This window comes from Vanellus vanellus, assembly GCF_965231255.1.
Source record: "Vanellus vanellus genome assembly, chromosome: 1".
NCBI classification, from domain to species: Eukaryota; Metazoa; Chordata; class Aves; order Charadriiformes; family Charadriidae; genus Vanellus; species Vanellus vanellus.
Window position 1 is genome coordinate 47559244 of NC_138905.1, and position 20999 is coordinate 47580242.

General features: G+C 40.5%; 1 protein-coding gene across 1 annotated transcript in view; it reads right to left on the bottom strand.

Annotated features, from left to right (window-relative positions):
* Nucleotides 1–11146, bottom strand: part of RASSF9 (Ras association domain family member 9) — a 28422-nt gene extending 17276 nt beyond the window's left edge. Inside the window, exon 1 of the mRNA XM_082498252.1 lies at nucleotides 10914–11146. Coding sequence (XP_082354378.1) covers nucleotides 10914–10960 — 47 coding nt within the window. The 5' untranslated portion in view covers nucleotides 10961–11146. The remainder of the gene's footprint in view (nucleotides 1–10913) is intronic.
* Between the last annotated feature and the right edge of the window lie 9853 nt (nucleotides 11147–20999).

Sequence of the window (20999 nt, forward strand, 5' to 3'; positions counted from 1 at the left end):
CATACGAAGATTTGGGGTTTGTAATATATTTTATTGTATTTTAGATGTAGATGTTGCAGGTTAGATCTATAATAAGATATGTGACGGTATATCTTATGTGCTACACATATGCATTCCTTGATCACATACAACACAAATTGTCGCACGTGCATTTATACACTGAATATATGCCTACCATGCACAAATGCTTTAGCAGAAAGAAATATGCTTAAGTTGCAGTCAAGCACTCGAAAATTTTAAGCAATGGTGTTAAAGTTTTCCATGCTACTTAGTTCAACAAAAATGAGTTTGATTCAGCGTATCCATAGCAAGGTGCAATCTCTCCCTTACATTGGACCCCTGCCTCACTTGAATGCATACAAGAGACAATACTCAGTCTTGCCAGAGCTACAGAAGGTACTGAGGCATTGCAGACACCGAGCGTGACAATTTTCAGATGTCTTCCCTATTGCTGAAATTCATAATCCGCTCTTGGACACCTAAACTTCCACAAAAAGTTCAACTCCTAACAACGAGATTTGCTGACACCAGCAAGTTCAGCAGGAACTGACCTAAAGTAGTCAAAAAACATGAACAAAAGGGCAGGACTTGGGTGATGTTAGACTACATTCAGATGTTCACTGCATAAAAAATACAATATTAATTAGAACAGCAACCAAAAGCCTGAAGCCCTTCTCCCACTGAAACCTTCAACAAGAATCCTTGTCTTTCTCTGGGTTACTGTAACGCATACAAGCCAGCACAAAATGGAACAGCTTCAACAGGAAATACCGAGAGAATTTCAGTTTAGAATACCTTGACAGGACTTTCCTGACAAATACACGGTAAGGATGCTATGGTGGGCATCTCACAGGGGTGTTCTGGCCGCCAGGGTGCCTGGCTGCACTTTGTGTGTTGTTGCTCATGCTCTGAACAAGGCTTTTAGATGGGACCTCATGGTCAAAAACACTGAAAGACTGACTTTTTTTTTAGCTTTGGTAAGGTTTGAGGGAGGCACATAATTGCAGGGTTTTCAGGACCAGTGTAAGAAATGATGGGAGTAGAGGTGGCTGGGGAGTGCTGCCAGTCAAAATGTTACTACTTCAGAATTTAATCATAATTTTGTGAACAGCAGAAGTTCGTAAAGCTTGTCTTAGATTACTACAATGACATTCAGGTACCAAAGTCTCCTTCATAAATCTGGCCCTTATTACTTACATTTGTTCAGTATGTGTTAATTTTATACCTTCTCTCCTATGTGCAGTACCACCCTTTATAGAAGACATAATTTTTAATTTAATCTTTTGCTGTATGTCTTTTATCACCAGATATTCAATTGCTTCACAAGCTGACACATTACTGAATTTATCTCCACATATTCTTGTAGGGAGAGAACTCCGTTTTACAAACCAAAGCTCAAAAAGATTTAGGTCAAAGCTATCCACTCGTTTAAGTTCCCACTCGGGCTAGCTGAATTGATATCTATAGGCACATCCAAAGCAGGACATCCATAAATGTCCTTTGCTCAACAGATTACAGGACACTGAATTAGCAAATGAGGAACATGCAGTGAGTAACCTCTTTTGTAAACTGTGGTTTATGCGACTTGCTCAACATCACGTAGGAATTTTGCGGCAGGGGCAGGGAAAACATCCATGCTATTAGGATGGCTCTCCCTTAATCATAGATTATCCACCTGTAATTCACCTCTCGATTCACTATTGCCTTTTTAATTTCTAAAATGAATAGTACAAAAGATGGTTAATTAGGTGCTCTACAAAGTCTAAGCATGCTCCATGAAGACCTTCCCTTTGAAAGTGACTGGGGTGGAGCTCATGTCATCTACCTTAAGCTATTTAAAATGTAGATGTGTAGTCAAAGATAATTTTCTGACCTTCCTCTGTAATCAGTGGCTTAAGATAGGCACCTCCAAAAGGGTGACTAATCCCATACTGAAAGCCTGTCTAAGGATGAATGAATTGCCCTCTGGAAGTGTTTAGATGTATCCATTAACTACAAAGAGTACCTAGATGACTAGATACCTAAATTTTCAATGGCTCAAGTTGAGTAACATGAAGCTCGACTTTTGTGTTTTCCCGTGTACCTGAATCTTATGAACAATATGAGTGTCAGCAAAAGTACTGTGACGGTCCACAAGTGCAGTTCCAAAAATAACTCAGATCTTTGTCTGACACCTGTAGTGGCCTTCATGGGTAAACAAACATGATTAGTTATCTACCTAGACCTTAAAGTACCAGGAGTCTGGGAAAGTGCAGTAAAGTCAATACCAATCCTAAATTTTTGTTAGAAAACTGGATTTGTACTGAGCTTTTTGGTAAAACAGGATGCTAACAACAAAGTGGCCCCACGAGATACAGGCAATAATCAAGTTAAACAAGCACACTTAGTGCTTTAGCAATCAGTACAGAGGAAGTCTGTCAACAGGTAACGTCCAAGTGAAATAACAGTTCAGAACATCACTTTACCAATTATGAAGCCAACACAAACAAAAGCAGCTGAAAATCGGCGCATGGTCCTGCATTTAGAAATATCATGAAGCCACTCTTTGATTAGTGAGCAAAAACTGATAACTTCCTATGACAAATGAGGCATACTCTGTGTCATCAAAACAGTGCCTCAGCTGTTGCTCTGAAAAAATTTCTAGTTTAAAAGTGCTTTCACACGGGAAACTACTCTCTGTAGAAATAATCCTTTTGAATTTGGAGGAGGTTGGGGAAAGCAAAGTAAGGTGTTCCACATGGATGAGGAATCTATTAAGACAGATCAAATTGAAGGTTCAAGACCCAAGGGCAGACTCACTTAAAGATTAGTAGTCTTCACTCAACTACATTATTCCACTGAGGTCATGCATCCGTACAAGTTAAAGTAAGGTAAACACATTTATACCTGACCAAAACAAAACTTGGTCTAATATGTTACATTTTTATACACCTAATTTTGTCCCTGAACACAAGAATGTTATGCTTTTGCGTATTTATTTTAAGCTGTGTTAGTTTTGTATTATTAAAAGGACAAAATAGGTATCTTGTGCTTTTCAAGAGAGATGATTATATTTTTCATTATGATGGGAAATCCATAACTCAGAATTCTTTACATTAATGAATGAGAACAGATAGGGGTGGAAAATAAAGAAAGCAAATTAATCAGATTGAGAGTTTTGACTCCCAAAATAGACAAATGATATTTATGTATTTCATTCACAGCAAATATTTACCTGCTTTATAAAAGTATTTTTCTTCCTTCTGTCATTACTCTGCAGCTAATTAATGTGACAAAAAACAAAAAACAAACAAACAAAAAAAAAAAAACAAACCCAACCCCAACCCAGGACAACAGACGTTTGCATCACCTCCAAGATTACAACATAAGAAATAATTTGGTAGTCTGGCTTCTTCTAATGCTAATGCTCAAAAAAATGTATGTCTAGCAACCATTTAAACAACAAATGAGATGGTTCAAATTGACAGAGGCAAACATGAACTCAGGCAGACAGTAGTGAAAATGAAATAGGAAAAAGTTGGTGAAAGAGACATACATCTTTAAATGAAGTGCTTTTGAGAGGTGTGCCAAACTTTTTTCTTTCAAGTTTAGTGTCTTTTATTCCTCTCCACATAATATCAGAACTTAGGTTTCATAGCATTAAAAATATAATCACATGACAACTTTACTATCAGTATGAGTGAAAACTTTCCTTTCTGATTTTTGGATTCAAAAGCCAACTTTCTTTCCTTATGTTCACCTCACAAAACCACCTCAAAATCTGTTAAGATACACGTGGTATTTTCTTATTTATTTCCCTTTCTGCGATGTTACAAGCCTCCTCACAAGCCATTTTAACATTATGAAAAACTTCAGACTGTTGAAAATTCCTCAGTGCATCACGTGAAATCAAACCTCAACAATCCACAGTATGTCCCATTACTCTGCATGGCAGCCAACACTAGTGGACTGTACAAGAATTAGAAAGAAGGAACTCCCAGATTTTATTCATACCTCTCCCTGGTTTTCACACTCTGCACTTCTACAGATTTTACAGCATCTAGTCATGCCCTCCTTATTTTCCCCAGGCATGTAAATATTATCACCTAAATTACAGCTGAGGAAAACTAAGTATGCTTATCAGTTGTCTGAGGTCACAAACAAGTTGGTATCATTATCACTATTACAACACGTGCACCTTAAATGCATTTCTGGCTAGGTTGAGACAGGAAAAGGTGACCAGTGGGTGCCTATTTGAGGTGAGTGCCAGAAAGGTGCTTCAAAATTTTTCTTTTGGACTAAGGCTCCTCAAAAAATGCAACTTCCGGGATCACTAATTAGCTCTTAGCTTTTATATTTATGTCTTACACATAGGCATGTGAAATGATTTATGAAAAATCCTCTTTTTTATTGCAGGAATTTTGCAGGTCCGTGGAAAATTTACCACCCTGGAAGGTAAAACGCCATCACCAGAATTTGCATGAAAACTATACTACAGTCAGCAGTTCTAAGTAATTTTTTCTAATGGGAGGCATAGGCATGGACGAGTCGATTAAAAAAACAGGCCAGACACAAACTGATCTGAGAGAAATTTTCAGAAAACTCCACATGACATTTGTCTGTAATATAGTTTCTTACCTACCTGAGAATTACAGTGAACTGTATTTGATTAGTACCTACATTCTGTAGAGGATGGTTCTGGCCTTTGTTACACTAATAAATTAAGTCAGCTATTTTCTCCTCTAATTCCATTGGGTTGGTCACCTTTTCCTTCTGTTTGTCCTGAAACCATTTGGCTCTTATCTATTGTGTCTTGTGCGATACTTGGGGAATTGCTGGCACGGTAACACTGCAGAAGAAGACAGAAAGTCACCGTCTTGAGAGTATCATAATACATAAGAGAAACAATAGAATTGACAGTAATAGCACATGACTGGGTACCAGCATGTCCAACATTCAACTCCAGGCTTCACTTAGTGTCTGGTCTTAAACAAAAACTTTATCTTGCATCATCCTTTCTGTCACCATTAATAAGGATTTATCTACATACTAAATATAGAAATTAGACGAACTAATTAAGGCTTGTACAGCATGTGTAATGTTAAGGCTTGTAAATAATAATGTTTAAGATCATAATTTTAGGTTGTTATTATTCATCATATAAAACAAACAAAACAAAAAAATAAGATTTTCTGAGTGTAAGTGTATACTTTTGCAGGCCAATCAAGATCGACTACTCTGATTATTACTGACTTTTCTTAAAGTTATGAGAATTTTCAAAAAATCCCCATCTCCGAAAGCTTGTATCTCTCTACTGAAATCATTACACATTTATCAACATGTCTGCGCCTTTTCTCTGCAGGTAAAATGCTAATTTTTCATCAGTAAAATAAGAAATCAACACTGACTAGCACGATTTTTCTTCTGCATTACTAAAAACGTGCTTCTTTGTCTGAAGTGTATCTTCTCAGCCTGACTCTACATTATACCACTGGTTTAGATTAACTTCAACTTAACCTAAGTAATGGTCCTTCCTTAGATGGTGTAGTATTACACACATCTATTACTCATTTTATTTACTCCTTTGGAATGAAATTGCTGTCTGCCCTCCTGGAATAGTAGATAATTAACTCTTTAGAAATAAGGTTAGTGTTTTGCGAGACAAAAAGTTCTTCCTGAAAGTGAAGTGAACAAATATGTACAAAGATTATTAGAAAATGTATGCAACCATTTTGACCCCTGAGACAAAGCTGACAAGCCAGACCAGAAAATAAATTATAATGAATGACCTCTGGCTCAAAAAGGAACTTCTTCTTTGATAGTTCACTAATACATCTCACGCTCAAGGAAAAGTAAAATAAGGAGAAGACTGTGTTCCACCACTACCAAACAAGAACCATCTATTCAGTCGAAAAATTTCACACAGATAGCATTACCAATTCTAAACAAGCTTTCATCCACCCCCTCCAACATACATACCAAATGCCTGGTAGTCTTGAATCAAAAAGCACCTTTATAGCTTCATATAGACTTTTCTCTGGGTATGCTTATCCAAGAGGAGAATTATTGGACATCTCACATGATCCCGTGAGACTTACAGTGTGGGTCATGCACAGTTCGTTCACATAAGCAGCTGATCTTCAAGAGCTTTTCCAGTCCAAACCTCAATGCTGAGTCTTTTCAGGTTTTCTTCACAAAGGCTTAAAACGCACAGCAGTGTACTCAACCGTAGAGCAGTTGAGATGCTCAGAGTAATACTCAAATCACTGTGCTAACGAGGTACAATGAGAAACTACTGGAGGGAGGGAGGAAGGGAGGGAACATGGTAATGCGAGGTCACTATCAGATAGGTGAAGTCTCTAATCTAGTTCGTTAACCTGCGCTTGTAATGTAAAACCTGAGAGAATAATTGCATGTTTCTCTCACTGAGAAGGGGCCTCTGACTGTCAGGACAGGAAGAACTCCCTCTATATCCATACGAATGAATGGATATATATGGTCTTTCTTTCTACATGTGAACCAAAGATGAGCTGATTAGAGAGGCAGACATAAAGAGTAGGCAAAGTAGATCTTTGTCTCCTATACAGAAACACTATGATAACTGCTGTGGCACTGAGACACTGACAGTAAAAGATGGAAAAAAAAAAAAAAAAACAAAACAGGAAGGAAAAGCAAAAACAAGAAATACATTTAAATAATAACAGATTTCTAACATAACTGTTTCATCATCAAACAGTACTGTGGGTTCAGATGTGTTGTATGTCAACAGAGCATACAAATGGTCGTGGTAAATTTAGGACCAGTATGAATTACACTGGCAAAAAAAAAATTCTCAGGCTATTTGTGCCTAACAGGACAGCCCTACAGCATCAAGGACAACTATGTGAAGAAAACAGATTCTCTGTATCCTGTTCCTTTCAGACTGCTACTTCCCTGGCCACAACCTGCATGGAGCAGTAGAACTTCAACAAGTTTGGGTAAGTTTTATGTGAAACACCCAAGAAAGTGGCCTCAATGAAAGAGAAATAACAATGGAGTCAGCTTTCTTGGTGTGAGATCACTGGGCAGATAAGACAATGATGGGCCCAGATATCCCTGAGAGGGTTGGTAACATCTGAAGTATTTAAATGAACCTGAAGACCCATTCTCAGAAGTGACCCAATCTAGCACCCAAGAGCAGACAAGTCCTAATCTTACAGAAAAACAATGGGGCATAGGTTCCTGTTCTACTTAGCAACGAGGAAATGGTATACAATCTGAAACCCTGGTACATAAATACTGCAAGTATGTAGGCTTTGTATTTGTTGCTCGTATTTGAATAGGGAGGTGTTCTGTCTCTGCAGTGTAACGTGTTAGATCAATACTAGACATTATCTGCAAAGAACTCCGTGCCCTTTCTCTTACTCCGTCTTTGGCTGAGCATCTCCTCACATCACCACACTTCCAAAGTGTGATGTGAGCTGAGCATTCCTCACACTTCCAAAGAATAGTATCTTTAAGAGATTTGCATAAAAATAAATCCCCTTGGGTTTATTCATATTACAGAGGCTTAGTCCTGCAGGAAACTGTCCCTTTTCCTTTATTGCCTTAGAGAGTACAGCCTGTCCCTGCTGAGCACATTTGGAGTTGTAGGTGGGTGGGGCATGGCCTTGCTACCTTTTGGATGTATTGTTCTCCAGGGGACACACTGACAAGCACAGACATGCTCTAGGGACTACGATTATTTCTGGATACCACAGGAGATCAAAGAATAGTAGAAAAACTCCTCACAAGTCTTGAAAAAGATCTCAAGATATCACTCATTCTCTTTCTGGCCAAGTAAAATACGTTGGGGCCACGTTCCTAGCAGCTGCTCCTCTGAAATCAAATGAGGGTTTACAATGACCCAGTGGTTACCCAGGCCTTGTGCTGTCTCTTTGCGTGACTGAGATTTCAGCAGCCCAAGAGAGTAATACCGACTGAAGATCTTTCAAATACTAGAAGCAGTTCAGCACAGGTTATGTCTTCCTGAGGTTTAATCTCAGTTTCTTTCTCCAAAGGCTCGTGGTATCACGGCCAACATCCCCCGCCTCTTGATCAAAATACCTCATACGCACAGATACAGTTAGAGTAACCTCTTTGTTTAAACACTGAGGTCTTAGGGGCAGAGACCGACATTTTATGATCTGAATGTGAAGAGTCTGCTATGAAACTGGGCCCTGATCTGGGACCTCTGGGCAATGCTGCAAGACAAGCACTAATTTACAGATGTGTCATCTTGTTATCTGAGCAAATGACTAGAGCGCCTTCATTTTCCTTCTGGCTCTTCTTCCAACTGCCTTTGTTGCCTCGGCTTAGCTTTATGTCCTTCTCCTGTAAACAGAGATTTTATTCCTCATTTGCTTGTCTTATAACTCTCAGGAATTATATTTGCATGTAGCAAACGATCATTAAAAACTTTCAGTGAAAAAGCAAAAAACCTGAGTTTCTCAAAGAGGTGGACAAGCACTAGACCTAATAAACAAAGCAGGAAATTAAATCTATACATATATATATGTTCCTTTTTGGTCCGTCTTTACAGGTAGGCAAACTAAAACAAGGTAATGAGCCACAAGTTCTGACTCCCCAACTAGTGCTCTAAACACAGTCAAGGATTTTAAGCTCACTTGGCTTCCTTTTCATGGTTTCAAATGAGCTCACAAAGATACAATTATAATGAAAAGAGTTATTACATAGCTCTTCAGTCATACTACAAGACCCTTTTACTGACTGCATAAGCAAAGTTTAATTCTCAAAACTCATTATCAAAAGCTAATGTTAAATACACAGAAATTTAAATATTTGAATAGATAATAACACATCTTAAGAATTATGTAGTTGTCTTTGTTCTTGACTCCCCCCTCCCCATTTCATAAGACTTGCAGCCCCTTTTTATCGCCACAACACCTCTTTGCCATTAAACGCATTATTATTTTTTTTTTTCAGGGGGGAGGGGGAGGGAGAGTGAAATGAGAAGAAAGTGCTAGATGTTCACAGTAGTGGTTCCTTTGGTATTTTAATTTTTATTGGCTATTTAAAACTTTGGATGATTACTTTCTTTTCCTAGGGAATAAAATGTCACATCAGCAAACACAGTGAGATTGATGCAATTAGTATGAAGATATTTTAAACGTCCAAAAGAGAAACAGTTTCACTGTTGAACAGAGTGGAACTATGCTTTGTGATTTAACAGTTATGCAGGTAACTGATGGCAGTAGCAAAACTTCTTTTTTAATAGTAATAAATTTACAGCTCTATGTAAAAGCAATTTCATGTAAAAGTTCATGTCCACCTCTCCGGATCATCTGAACATAAAATGGCCACACAAGAAGTACATCAAAGTTTTCCTGTTTCCAGGCACATTAGCAAAATACACTGTTCAAAGAATAATCTACAATATTAATAATTCTGGAATAGCATCCTATTTTTTAAACCTTGACTGTTACATTCTTTCTGATTTCTATTCCATATAATACGCTAAGTTAATATTTTCACACAACCCAACAAATACAATCCCTCCAGAATAACTTTCAGTGTATTGAATGAAAAAAAAAAAAAAAAAGAGAGCCAAACCTGGAAAAATCAGGTTGTTTTTACATGACTTTTTAGAGTCCCTCTTGAAAAGATTTTCCTTTGCGTACCCTAAAATATGAACTAAATTTCAGTGGAGAGCACCAGTCAAAGTGGGGAAGAGATTGCAAGTGGTTTTTGAGTTTCTCGCCGAGACATAATTTCAGTGATCTGTTTCTGTTCAGTCTTAGCTAGATGGCTTCTGCCACTGTAAATTCCGTAGGGTCCAAGCAAATTTACTCCACTCCAAGCACTCTTTTTCACCCTTTAAAAAAAAAAAAAATCTAGTGCCATCCTAGCACTTAAAATGATTACATAACTCTTTTTCTTCTTTTTACAGTTGGTGTGCGTGGCGTGTGGAAGCACGCACAACGTGAGGGGCAAAGTCCCCATAAAGAAACTTCGCAGGAGCCAACCCAGGGACCACAGCTCTCACCCTGAACATTTTTCTAGAGAAAAAAAAAAAAAAACAAAACAAAACAAAAACAAACCAAACCAAACAAACAAACAAAAAAAAAAACAACCCACAAGCAAAACAGGCGCTGAAGTTCAGCTCAAGCTAAAGAAAAAAAAAAAAAAGCATCTCCCCTGCCCATGCTGAAAGATCGGTGCTCTCCTACCTCCCAGGCTTATAGCCAGAGGACGAGTGAAGGGATGGGGCTGATCCTGAGGGGCTGTAGGCTTCGGCTCTCCCTCCCAGGGGAACGGGGGGAGAGCGGGCGGCGGAGGGGCCCGCGGATCGGCCCGGCGCGGATCGGATCGGATCGGCCCGGCCCGCCGCAGCCCGCCCGTGAGAAACTCGGGGAGTTTTTTCCCAGAGCGGGTGAGGGGCTCCTGGTTCCCCCTCGCCCCCGTCCCCGTCCCCCTTCCCCCGCGGCCGTCGGCTCTTGCTGCCGCAGGCAGGACCCTCACACCGGGGCCACCAGCCGTTCCTCCCAGCCTCTGCCGAGTCTCACCTTGCTGACACGGGGGACTTCCAAAGTTCGCCTTGGTTTAGACGGGGGAGGATCAAAGTCAGGAAAAGCTATCTTCCCCTCCTTGAAAATATTGCTCAGGAGTCAAAAAGAACCAGAGCGAAGAGGGGAGAGAGAGGTCCAGAGGTAGGAGTTGTTGGGGGGGGGGGGGGGAGAGGGGGAGAAGCGCCCCTTCCCCTCCGCACACGCCGACCCGCTCCCCCCGGCCCGGCTCCCACTCGCAGGTGAGCCCCGAAGTTAGACCTGGCAGGAACCGCACGGGTCCGGAGCGACGCATCCCTCCCCCAGAATCAAAAAAAAAAAAAAAAAAGTATAAAAAGAAATCCATCCCATATCGCCCTCCCTTTTCCTCCGCGTACCCATGCACTTTACCTGTTTTTATGCCGGGTTTTTAATAAATTCCTTCCAAAGGGAGCCATGATCCCAGCGGCAGAAGCATAACATCAGCGAGCCCCAAACAATTCGAGGGTGTTCCCTTCTCCCCTATTTTTTTCCCGGAGCGCCTTCCAGCTTGTTAATAGTCACTGAGCGTAGCGATGAGCTGGAAGTTGTGCAATTTACTGCTAACTTTGAACTCCGGCTTGTTGCTCTGCTGCTGCTGCACCTTTGGAGTCCTGCCCAGCTGCAAACTTGAAGGAGGCGTTTTAGGAGCAGGAAAAAGAAAGGAGGGAGGCGAGGTGGGGGGGCGGGGGGGGGGAAGAACCACGCACTTGCTCTTGTGATGTGAAGTTATGCACAGAACTTGCTAAACTTTCAGCCTCGTCGCCCTCAGGGCATCAGCCAGCAAATGAGAAAGAAGGGGTTTTGCTCCGGTGGGGAACTCTGTAAAAAAAAAAAAAAAAAAAAAAAAAGGAAAACACCACCACCACCAAAACCCACACAACAAAAGAACTGAAAACTTTTCCCGGGAGGCTCCAGCCACTTCAGGTCAAGTCGTTCAGCTAAACACCAGCGTTAATGAAGGGCAAGCAACAGTTGCCACACCAGTTCTCAGTACATAATAACCTGCCTTTTCAGTACCTCTTTACAAGGTGTAGGACAAGTAATGGGAAGATGAAGGGAAAAAGTCAGACCGCTGTGGCCCCACTACCCTCCCCGGATTTTTAAGTAAGCGAGTTATTTGCATGAAAGCCTTCACAGACTAAAAGCACCTCTGAAAACCTCTTAAGCGTGGCCTAGCAGAGAACAAGTGAGGCAGCAACACGAAAGGCTCAGTTCGTACTGCGATGTCGGAGGACCTTTTTTGTTATTATTTTAAGCTGGCTTTGCCAGAAGGGAAATGAACGCACACTACAGTTCCTGTTCGCCAAAACCCCCTGGGAACAGGAGATTTGGAGTAAAGCTTCAGAAGGGAAAACTTTTTAAAGCTTCAGAAGGACAAAAAAAAAAAACCCTATTTTTTTTCCCACCTCCTCCCTCCTCCAATTTGGAGCGGAGCAAGTGAAAGTGGACCCATTGCGCCCCAAAGGCTGATGCCAGTGAATGAAGGTCCGGGGATGGAGGGCAGGTGGGAAGCCCCCATCACAGCCCTAACCCACCCTAGCCCTCTACTGTCTGCAGTTAATGTAACAGGTACATGTTAGATGTAAATCACTTTTTTTTTTTTTTTCCTCCTTCTTGTTTCTCACATATTGCAGGGCAAGTTCTTTATGTGGTTGCCCGAAGGTACAGCACAATAGGGAATTGTTTTATTAACCAGGGGGGATGATTAAATAGGAGCCTAGCAGAGTAAGGGCTTATCTGAAAAAAGGCTTTTTCTTTTTCTAAAATTCCCCTTTCCTCCCTTAGTCAAGATAGTCACAGCAACCTGAAGAAAACAAAGCAAAGGCCCGTTCCATGGGTTACCTATTACTGGCAGCTCTCGGAATACCCCACATATTTTCAGTTCAGTCCCACGCCTCTAAATTCTCTGAGCTGTAATTACAAAGAGAGGGACCAGAGCCTCTTAAAAGCCCTGTTTGGGTAATCATCCAAATAATGCAAAAATAGGGAAGCTGAATCAAAACAAATTTCAGATTTCTTATCCTGCTACCAGGGTAGATTTTAAGTAGTCTGATTTTGGCATTATGAACATAAACCCAAACACATTAAGTCCATAGAAATCTTTCCTTTTACTTTGAATCAGGTTATATATGCCACAAAGGGGGGATTTTCTTATATCTATAGGAAAAATTTTCGGTCCCTAAGAGATGTTCAAGGTATATTTGGCATAAAAATCAAATCAGTGTGGAATTTCCTAGAGAATACTTACTATTCAAACAACTATTTTTATTGGCAGAGGTAAAATGAAATAGCTTTATCTACAGAATAATATTCACTTTTTTCTTCATTATGAAAATAAATGGGAACTCAACAATATTTGTAGCTGGTTTTGTTACTTCTGAATAGTCATCTCACAATTTTAATTTATTCAAATATTAAAATACCATATAAGTTGTTCCTCTTCTACTAGCAAATGCAAAATAATTTTCAACCAAAATATGTAATGTGGGAACTGGGTCGCTCTACGCAAGTAAATCAAAATGCTTGTTACATTCAGGCAGCTCTGCAAAGGATGTAGGAAAGACTCCAGCATAATAAGCAGACATTTTCCCCACAGATGAGGGAGAAGAGAAGCTTTCACTCTATGCACATTCACAATTAGGCTAATCAAAACCAGGAAGAAAAGAAGTACGTGTATGATAGAGTCTTACAAAGTAATAAAGGAGAGAATCCTAAGAACAAGGAACATTGCTCTTTGCTAAAAACAAGACCAAAGGACATTTAGTATACCATAAAGAAGTGAATACACGCTGTTCCACTTGGTATTCAATTAATCTGCAGAACCCAAACAAAAGTATCATAGGGGGCAAAAAGACTTACCAAGTTTATAAAAACACATACACAAAAACATAAAAATACATGGATATTTATTTTAGTAACAGGAGGGACATGAATTTCCATTCCTCAGCACATAAACCAGTCTCTGAATAGAGTAGAAATAGCAGCAAAAGTTTTCAGAGGGACAGATTATTTTTGTAGGCAGTGTTGCCACAACAGTTCCGTTACTTTGCCCTTAAACTTCCAAAGTGCCTCAAACTATCTGTATCTGTATGTACATGTCCTTAGTTTTCTTTAAACTCCAGCTGTGATCTTCCAGGAATATTGGGCCAACATTCCAGACCAGGTGCTTCCCAGCAAGCCACGTGGACATAAAAGCAACCACCGGTCAAGCCTTGAGCATGATCACCTTCTAATCATGCTTTCTTCATGCAAACATCTAAAAGGCGAATAGCTGGTGATGTCCCGTTTGCACCCATGAGCTGTTAAGCTCAGCCAAATTGTTCTCCGACACAGTATCTTCCTCCTAGGAGAAGTAATGAATGAATGGCGGACAGTTCAGTTTGCAGGACTCGTTTTTTTAAAACCACTGCATAAAATACGTATGTACTAAACTTGAGATCATCAGAAAGACGTGTCAACAATTCACTCTGGTATTTAAAGGAGAAGGAAAGAGAATTATGAACACTTGGGTAAGCTTACTGAACAGTAAATCTGGATGCAAATCTTGGGTGCCTGGTCAGAAAGCTTAAGGTTAATAAATTGAAATGTTTCATCTGCCATCTTCCAAAGCAGTATAGTTTCAAATGAACTTCGTATGTGCAACAAGGAGTGGGTGTGCTACTGCTCTCTCCTTCCCTTTCTTACCTCTCTTACCCACCACTTGGTTCCAGTGCGTATCTTACAAGGTCTCTGGGATTTCATCTGATCCCCTGGGAAGCTGACGTAACTCATTCAAATTGCAAAACAGAAACAAAAGTTTGTTCCTTCTGTTTTGGGCTGATTGGTGAGGTGAGTCGACTGACCTCGGGATCAGCCAAGATCAGTCAGACAGTGTGATTTCCAGAGCTGATGCAAGGGAGGAGTTGTACCATGAGCAGGACTAAGAGAATGAAAGAGAGGAGGCAAAGTGGAAGGAGGACTTGGAAACAGGGGGAGGGAGTAAGACCTCCTCCTTTGACTGTGTGGTAGGGCAGTTTGGCAGCTCAATGCAATCTGTTCTAAGAGTGGGTTTACGTGAAATGACTTCATCTAATCTAACGGCTTGCTGTCCTTAAAAGTGGGAAGGTCTCATTCCTCTCCCACCAGCCACAGACTCCCGATCCTTTCCTTGTGCCGGGTCTGGTTGTCAACAGGCTTTGCGCTCACACCATTCAACCTTTTTTTAAATGGATGGAAGCCTGACTTGACACAGGAAAGTGACTAAACAGCTTTTTGTCGGGCTAACTAGTTAAATTGGCTTATCGAGGCGACAGACTATTGGCAGGACTGGCATGTGAGGAGAGAAACAGGACCGTGGGGCCAAGAGTGTGGGCAGAGAGATGTGGGAGGAAGACGTCCCGCCTGGGCAGCCCCGAGCAGCTGGATTGGCTCAGCCACGTTGTGTAACTTCGTTCTGACTGCAGCAGTGAGCGGCTCAATGGAGGCAGCAAAAGCTACCTCAGGTACAGGATAAATTGCCCATTCCTTGCTCTAGGTTACAGCGCGTAGGCTGCTTCTGATACCTTTCTAAACCGTCATCAATATTTATGTCTGCTTTAAGTGCAGCCAGGTATATGAATACAAGAGACTAGGTCCAATAGAGTAAGAGGGAAAGCTCAGCGCTGGGATTATAACTAACTGGTTAAAAGGCAGGGAACTGGGTGATCCATCTTCAGAGAGGCTGTGGATTTGTGCTGTTCAACTTCCTCGCTTGAGAAGATTTGCAAAAGGGACTCAGAAGACTGGTGGCAGATGATAAACTGGGAGGTGAAGGTCATGGTGATGAGTGCAGAGTAATATACTCAGAAGAAATTCTAAACAAACCTTTAAATTAACTGTCACATCTGAGAAACAAGATTTATTTGGGGCAGTTCATTCAAAGCCTTAGGTCAATGTTCTATACTGGCAAAACCAAAACTGAACAGACAAAAAGAGTGTTAACAATTAATGAGAAAGGAATACACAATGAAGTGGAAAAGCTCTTTATGCCACTGTAAACATTCATTCTGAGCCTACATTTTGAATACCCCACATGCCCCATCTGAAAAAAGGGGGGGGGGGGGGGGGGCAGCAAATGGCAGCAAGAGAGTTTTAATATCCAGAATAGCTTAATGTATGAGGAGAAATTAAGGAGGGAGATAAGACTCTTGAATATGAAGAAAGGTGAATATCTGGTTATTATAAGAGAGGTCTATAATAATCTATATAATGGGGAACATAAATAGGAAACAGTTATTTCTCACAGTGTAAGTACAAAGGCCCACTGAAAGAAATAATCAGACAGAAAAGTTAAAATAAATATACACACAAAAAATAAGTAAATTGCAGAACTGCCTTCTGACTGCAAATGTGAGACAGAACAAAAGTATGAATAAGCCAAAAAAGAGATTAGGCAAAACCAGGGACCATAGGGTCAAGAGAGGTCACAAAAAATCACTGGGTTCTTGGGTCCTTATCACCTTGGTCCAGCTGTTTCCCACACCTCTTTTTCTTTTCCCTTCCTTCCCCTACAGCTCGCTAGCTACTGGCATAGCCCTAAGTACAGTAAACCTCACAGGTTACTTTTGACTTGCAGATTGGGTCCAGATGGAGCATCACCTCAGCTGCCGTGACCTCTGTAGAGCACTTCAGTGTAAGGATTTTCCTGCACTTTAATACAGCAGTAAACAAAACGGGCAGCTTGTCCCCCCGTAAGCAGATTTTTATTTGACGTTGCAGGTACAGAACTACTTTTTGTATTCTACAAGCCCCGAGTGCTCCTAAGCATATATCTCAAGGCAGGGAGCAACTCCCCAGATGTGGAGTTAAATTCTTTGTCTGTGCGTGACTGTCCCAGTCAGCACATTCTTCATCCAGCCCCAAATCCCTTTCTCTCCTTGCTTTGTTTAGGTACTGAGATGATGTTCTGTGACGGAATTTACCATTTTCTCCATTTCCAACACTCTCCTGCCTTATGTGTTCCCACTCTTTCTCTAATGGTGTAAATGTTTGTCATTTAGATACTCGAAGACTCTGTAATAAAGAAGCCAAAGCAAACTAAGTGGGCATAGAAGTACATGAAAGAACATCCTGCTGCCTATTGCAGGGACTATTAAATATAATGGTCCAAATAAGCTTTCCATTCTGAAAATCCGTGAATCGCTGATTACCTGGTGCTGGGAGTAAAAAGACTACCTCATATTTGCCTTGTTTTTATATTCTTCCCTAAACATCTGCTGGTGCCCACTGTCAGAGACAGGATAGGATGCCAGCAAGGCATTTGGTGCGATCTAGTAGAGCAGCTCTTCTGTTACTGATTGGATATAACATGACAATTACTCCTCTCCTTATGTCTTTTCTCCAGCTCCTTAGCAGACCCTTTTTCTGCACTCTGTGCTTTGATTATAATGTGTTAAGAGACATGAGCTAAATTCTCAGCTCCTACAGATCTGCACAGTTATCATGGGAACAGCAGACAGGGTTAAATCATCTATCTAATAGCCTCCTCTACTTTTTTATTTTTTTAATCCTCTTATGAAACATATCATATAACTACTTTTCATAACAGTTTTTGCAGCATGCTGCAGTAGTATTTTGTGTTTATATTCTTTGGTGTAAGTGCCTGACTTAGTAGCAGCTTTGACTATTGTGGCGTCTAAGGCAAAGAAAGCAGTTTAGCTCAACTGCCGTGTCCCAAGGTGCCGTACCTGGGTCACCAATAATTCGTGTAGAGGATTTATCGCAAAACCTAAAACTGATCTGAGCACACCTCCAAGGAGCCCCAGCTCAAACCGCATCCGTTGCGAAAGGCGCATTGGAAACACACTGGGTACACCAAAGAAACTATCTATTATTGGAAGGGTTTAGAGGTTGGAGAGACGCAAAAAATAATTTTCCTTATTTAAAAAGATGACAAAACCAGTTTCTTGATACAAATATAATATAAGCTTCTAAATATCTTTAATAAAACTTTTTCTATATAGCATTTTTTTCTTTCAAAACACATATGCTAAATTTGCATAATGTACTATAACCTACTCCCATGTTCTGAAAAAAAGCTGCTCATGCTGCCTACATCTAAGGATAAGCAATGACAGTCCTTGTAGCACTAAATGAGAAAAGATGAGCATAGGATTTGTAGATCTGCAATTGACAATATTATTTTCAGTGATTTGAAGACTTTTAAACACGTAGGAAGCAAAGGAATACAGGAAGAATCTATGGAAATATTCTCAAAACAATCTCCCTCACTTTAAACCTCCACTAATGATGATATGCTTTACCGTCCACTATGTGATTAAAAAAGGGAATGTTAATCGTATGCTTTTTGGTCTGCAATGATAATGTCCCATTCATTTCATATTTCATGGTTTTCTGAAGTTTATGGTGAGTTAGGACTCTCCCAGGATCTTGGTTCACACAGTAGGAAAAACAAATGGTTTCAAACCACAAACTGGAGAATAACATTATTGTTCTTCCTCTTCCTCCCCAAATTTTAATCATGTAAGATTTAAAAAGGACAAGGACTGTGTGTATCCACCAGACAGCCTCTGAGGTAAGGATGTATAGAGTTTACTTCTTGTTTTGAATGTTGTATTTAAAATTGCTTCTTAACAGAGTAATACATTCTCACTGGAATTAAAGACAAACTGTTGCCATGCTCATGGCCAGGTTTAATTCCTGAAATAAACACATATACAGAGGTAATATTTTATTTTTCTTGTGGCTGTATTTCAGCAGCCTCTTGCTGAAGTGAGATGGATCAAGTGTTTCATTATTTATCTTTGGGTCATTATTTCATATTTCAAAAGAGGAACTAATTTTTAGGCAATTTAAGTAGATTTTGCAGAATTTGGAAGAACTGACCTTTGCAACTGAAAATGATTTTCAGAAAGAAACAAGCCTCTCACTGTGCTCTTGTCTGCTGAATGAGAACATCTTTTAGAGACAAACATCTGAAACAAATGCCCCCTGGAGGTGTGCACTACTCCAGTCATTACAGAGGGAGTTCTCATGTTCTTCTTTAATGCCAGTCCCTGAGATCCTGTCAGTACCTGCACCCATTAAGCCTATCACTTTTCAACTTTACACCAAAATCCTTGATATTGTTTTCCTGATGTACGCTTCCAGCATGCCTGTTCTCGTCTTCCTGCACAGAGAGAGAGATCTTCTCCAGATGTCGGCTCACATGTGGGCCAGACACACATTAAGATACAAGCCCTCTCCCCTTGCTAGATTCCCACCATGCGTGGAAATACCCAAACCCTACCTAAGCGGCAGAATAACTCCATCCCCGCAGTCTATTTTTGTGAAGGACAGAAACAAATGTTTACACCCCCCTGCCCCCATCTCGTCTCATCTAGGGGAACATGGAAAGCATCGCAGATAATTTCACAGTGGCAGAAAGCTGCTGTTTCATAATCTTATAATGGCACACTGCCAGTTCATGAATTACTTTTAAAGGAAATTAGGGCATCATGAAGAATAAGAAATCTTCTAATATACAACACATGAAAACTCTAGGCTGGAGCAGCTTCTAAATCTTTCTCTCACTCCATTTCTCATAAAAAAAAAAAACAATCAGCAGGGTAGGAATCTGCATATGATGTAATACCTGGAGACAATTAAATTCACATTTCTGTGTGCCTTTTTGAAGCTTTTGCATTGAAACCAGTGGGAGTTTTGTCTGATCAAGGCCTTCTTACACAAACGAACAACTGCAAATGTGTTAGGAAAGACTGATCTCTGGGACAGTGAATCACAAGTGTTTTGTCTCCTTTAGAAGAAAAAAATAACCTCTTGAGACTGTTCGGTAATTCATATACAAAAGAATTTCTTACTTTCATCCTAGCTGGAAAGCAGATTTATTGCACAGAACATTAACTTAAGAATAAACCTGGTGTTAACTGCAGAATTCAAATAGGACCAATTTAAGACACAGAAATGAAAAAAGAAAAGATCAAATTGTATTGAGCTTACTCTCCAGATGGGGCAGAATATTTTATATTTTATTTTCTAGTGTCTTCGTCTGTTTCAAATATAATAATACAATGAAAACTATCTGAGCCCTTCAGAAATATAAGACACATTTGCTCTTTCACAGATTTAGCATTAGTTCCAATAAGGAACATAGGTCTCTAACGAAAGGTTTAGGAGGATTTTACGTGCCTGAATGTTTTTGACAGAGGTGCCAGAGGTGGCATTCCAGACCAGCTAATAGCAGGAAGATTTTCAAAGGGTGGAAAGACATGTGGGATGCACACTTGCATCTGACAGACCAAAAAGAAGCTGCAGGATGAGGCAGTTTACATAGCAGATACACGTATGTCAAAACGCACACCTTCTCCTGAAGATGTTATCATGTATTGAACTGGGGTATAATTCCTCACAATGGAGGAGACTTGCCTCCTTGTAAACGATTGCTCCTATGAAATTCTTTTGTGCCTCTTGGGCAAGTATATATTTTTCCCCAGCTAATTTGTTAATTATTATTTCAGCAAGAAAACTGCCCAAGGCCCAGGCACCTAAACTCCAGAGGATAAGATGAATGTACTCCACTGTTGTTTTTTTTTTTCCCACCCCACTGGCTGCTAGTAGCACGGAATCACAGAATGGTCAGGGTTGGAAGGGACCTCTGGAGATCATCTAGTCCAACCCCCCTGCCTGAGCAAGGTCACCTACAGCAGGTTGCACAGGACGGCGTCCAGGCGGGTTTTTAATGTCTCCAGAGTGGAGACATTCAATTCCTGAAGCAGTAAAAAGGAAATACAGTTATCTAATAGAAAGGTATAGAGGCTTTTGACTGAGCATTGCCTCAGTCCAAATCCACAAAGTTGTTTAGATAGTTAACTCCCACTGATTTTAATCTGTATGGATACTTTTGCTATTTAAGCCTAGCTGCCTTGTGCTAGAAGACGTAGCATTAGGGGGAAGACGGTCAGTCCCTGACTGTGACGATGACTGATTGTGATGTCTTGAAGGCCTTACTCAGAAAAGATCTAGTTGGCTGGGTGCATAAATCTGGGACTGGGACTGGTATACAATCAGCTACATAACCACAAAGGGTATGATCTGGCAAGAAACTGCTGTCCTTGAATTACACGCGCAAAAGCACGGGTTCAGCACTGCAAATACGAATGACATCTAGCAGCAGTGTGGGGCGGCAGGAGGAGAGCTGGAATGGATTTTCCATGTGACAGAGAAGCGGCCTATTCTCTTCTCTGCTCCATAGTGAAAATTACTGTTAGAAACACATATTGACTCTGACCCTGGTACAAGGGCCGTAGGCTATGTTACGAGGGTGTCTGCAGACCGTAAGCATTTCAAAACATAACTGCAAGCCCTGTTCCACAAAAAGAAAATGTACAGGCTCACCCAGCACAGGCTAGCTGATGAAATCAGCATGATATCTGAACTACCTCTTGTAAACGAATGTGTAAATAATAGCCAACTCCTGAT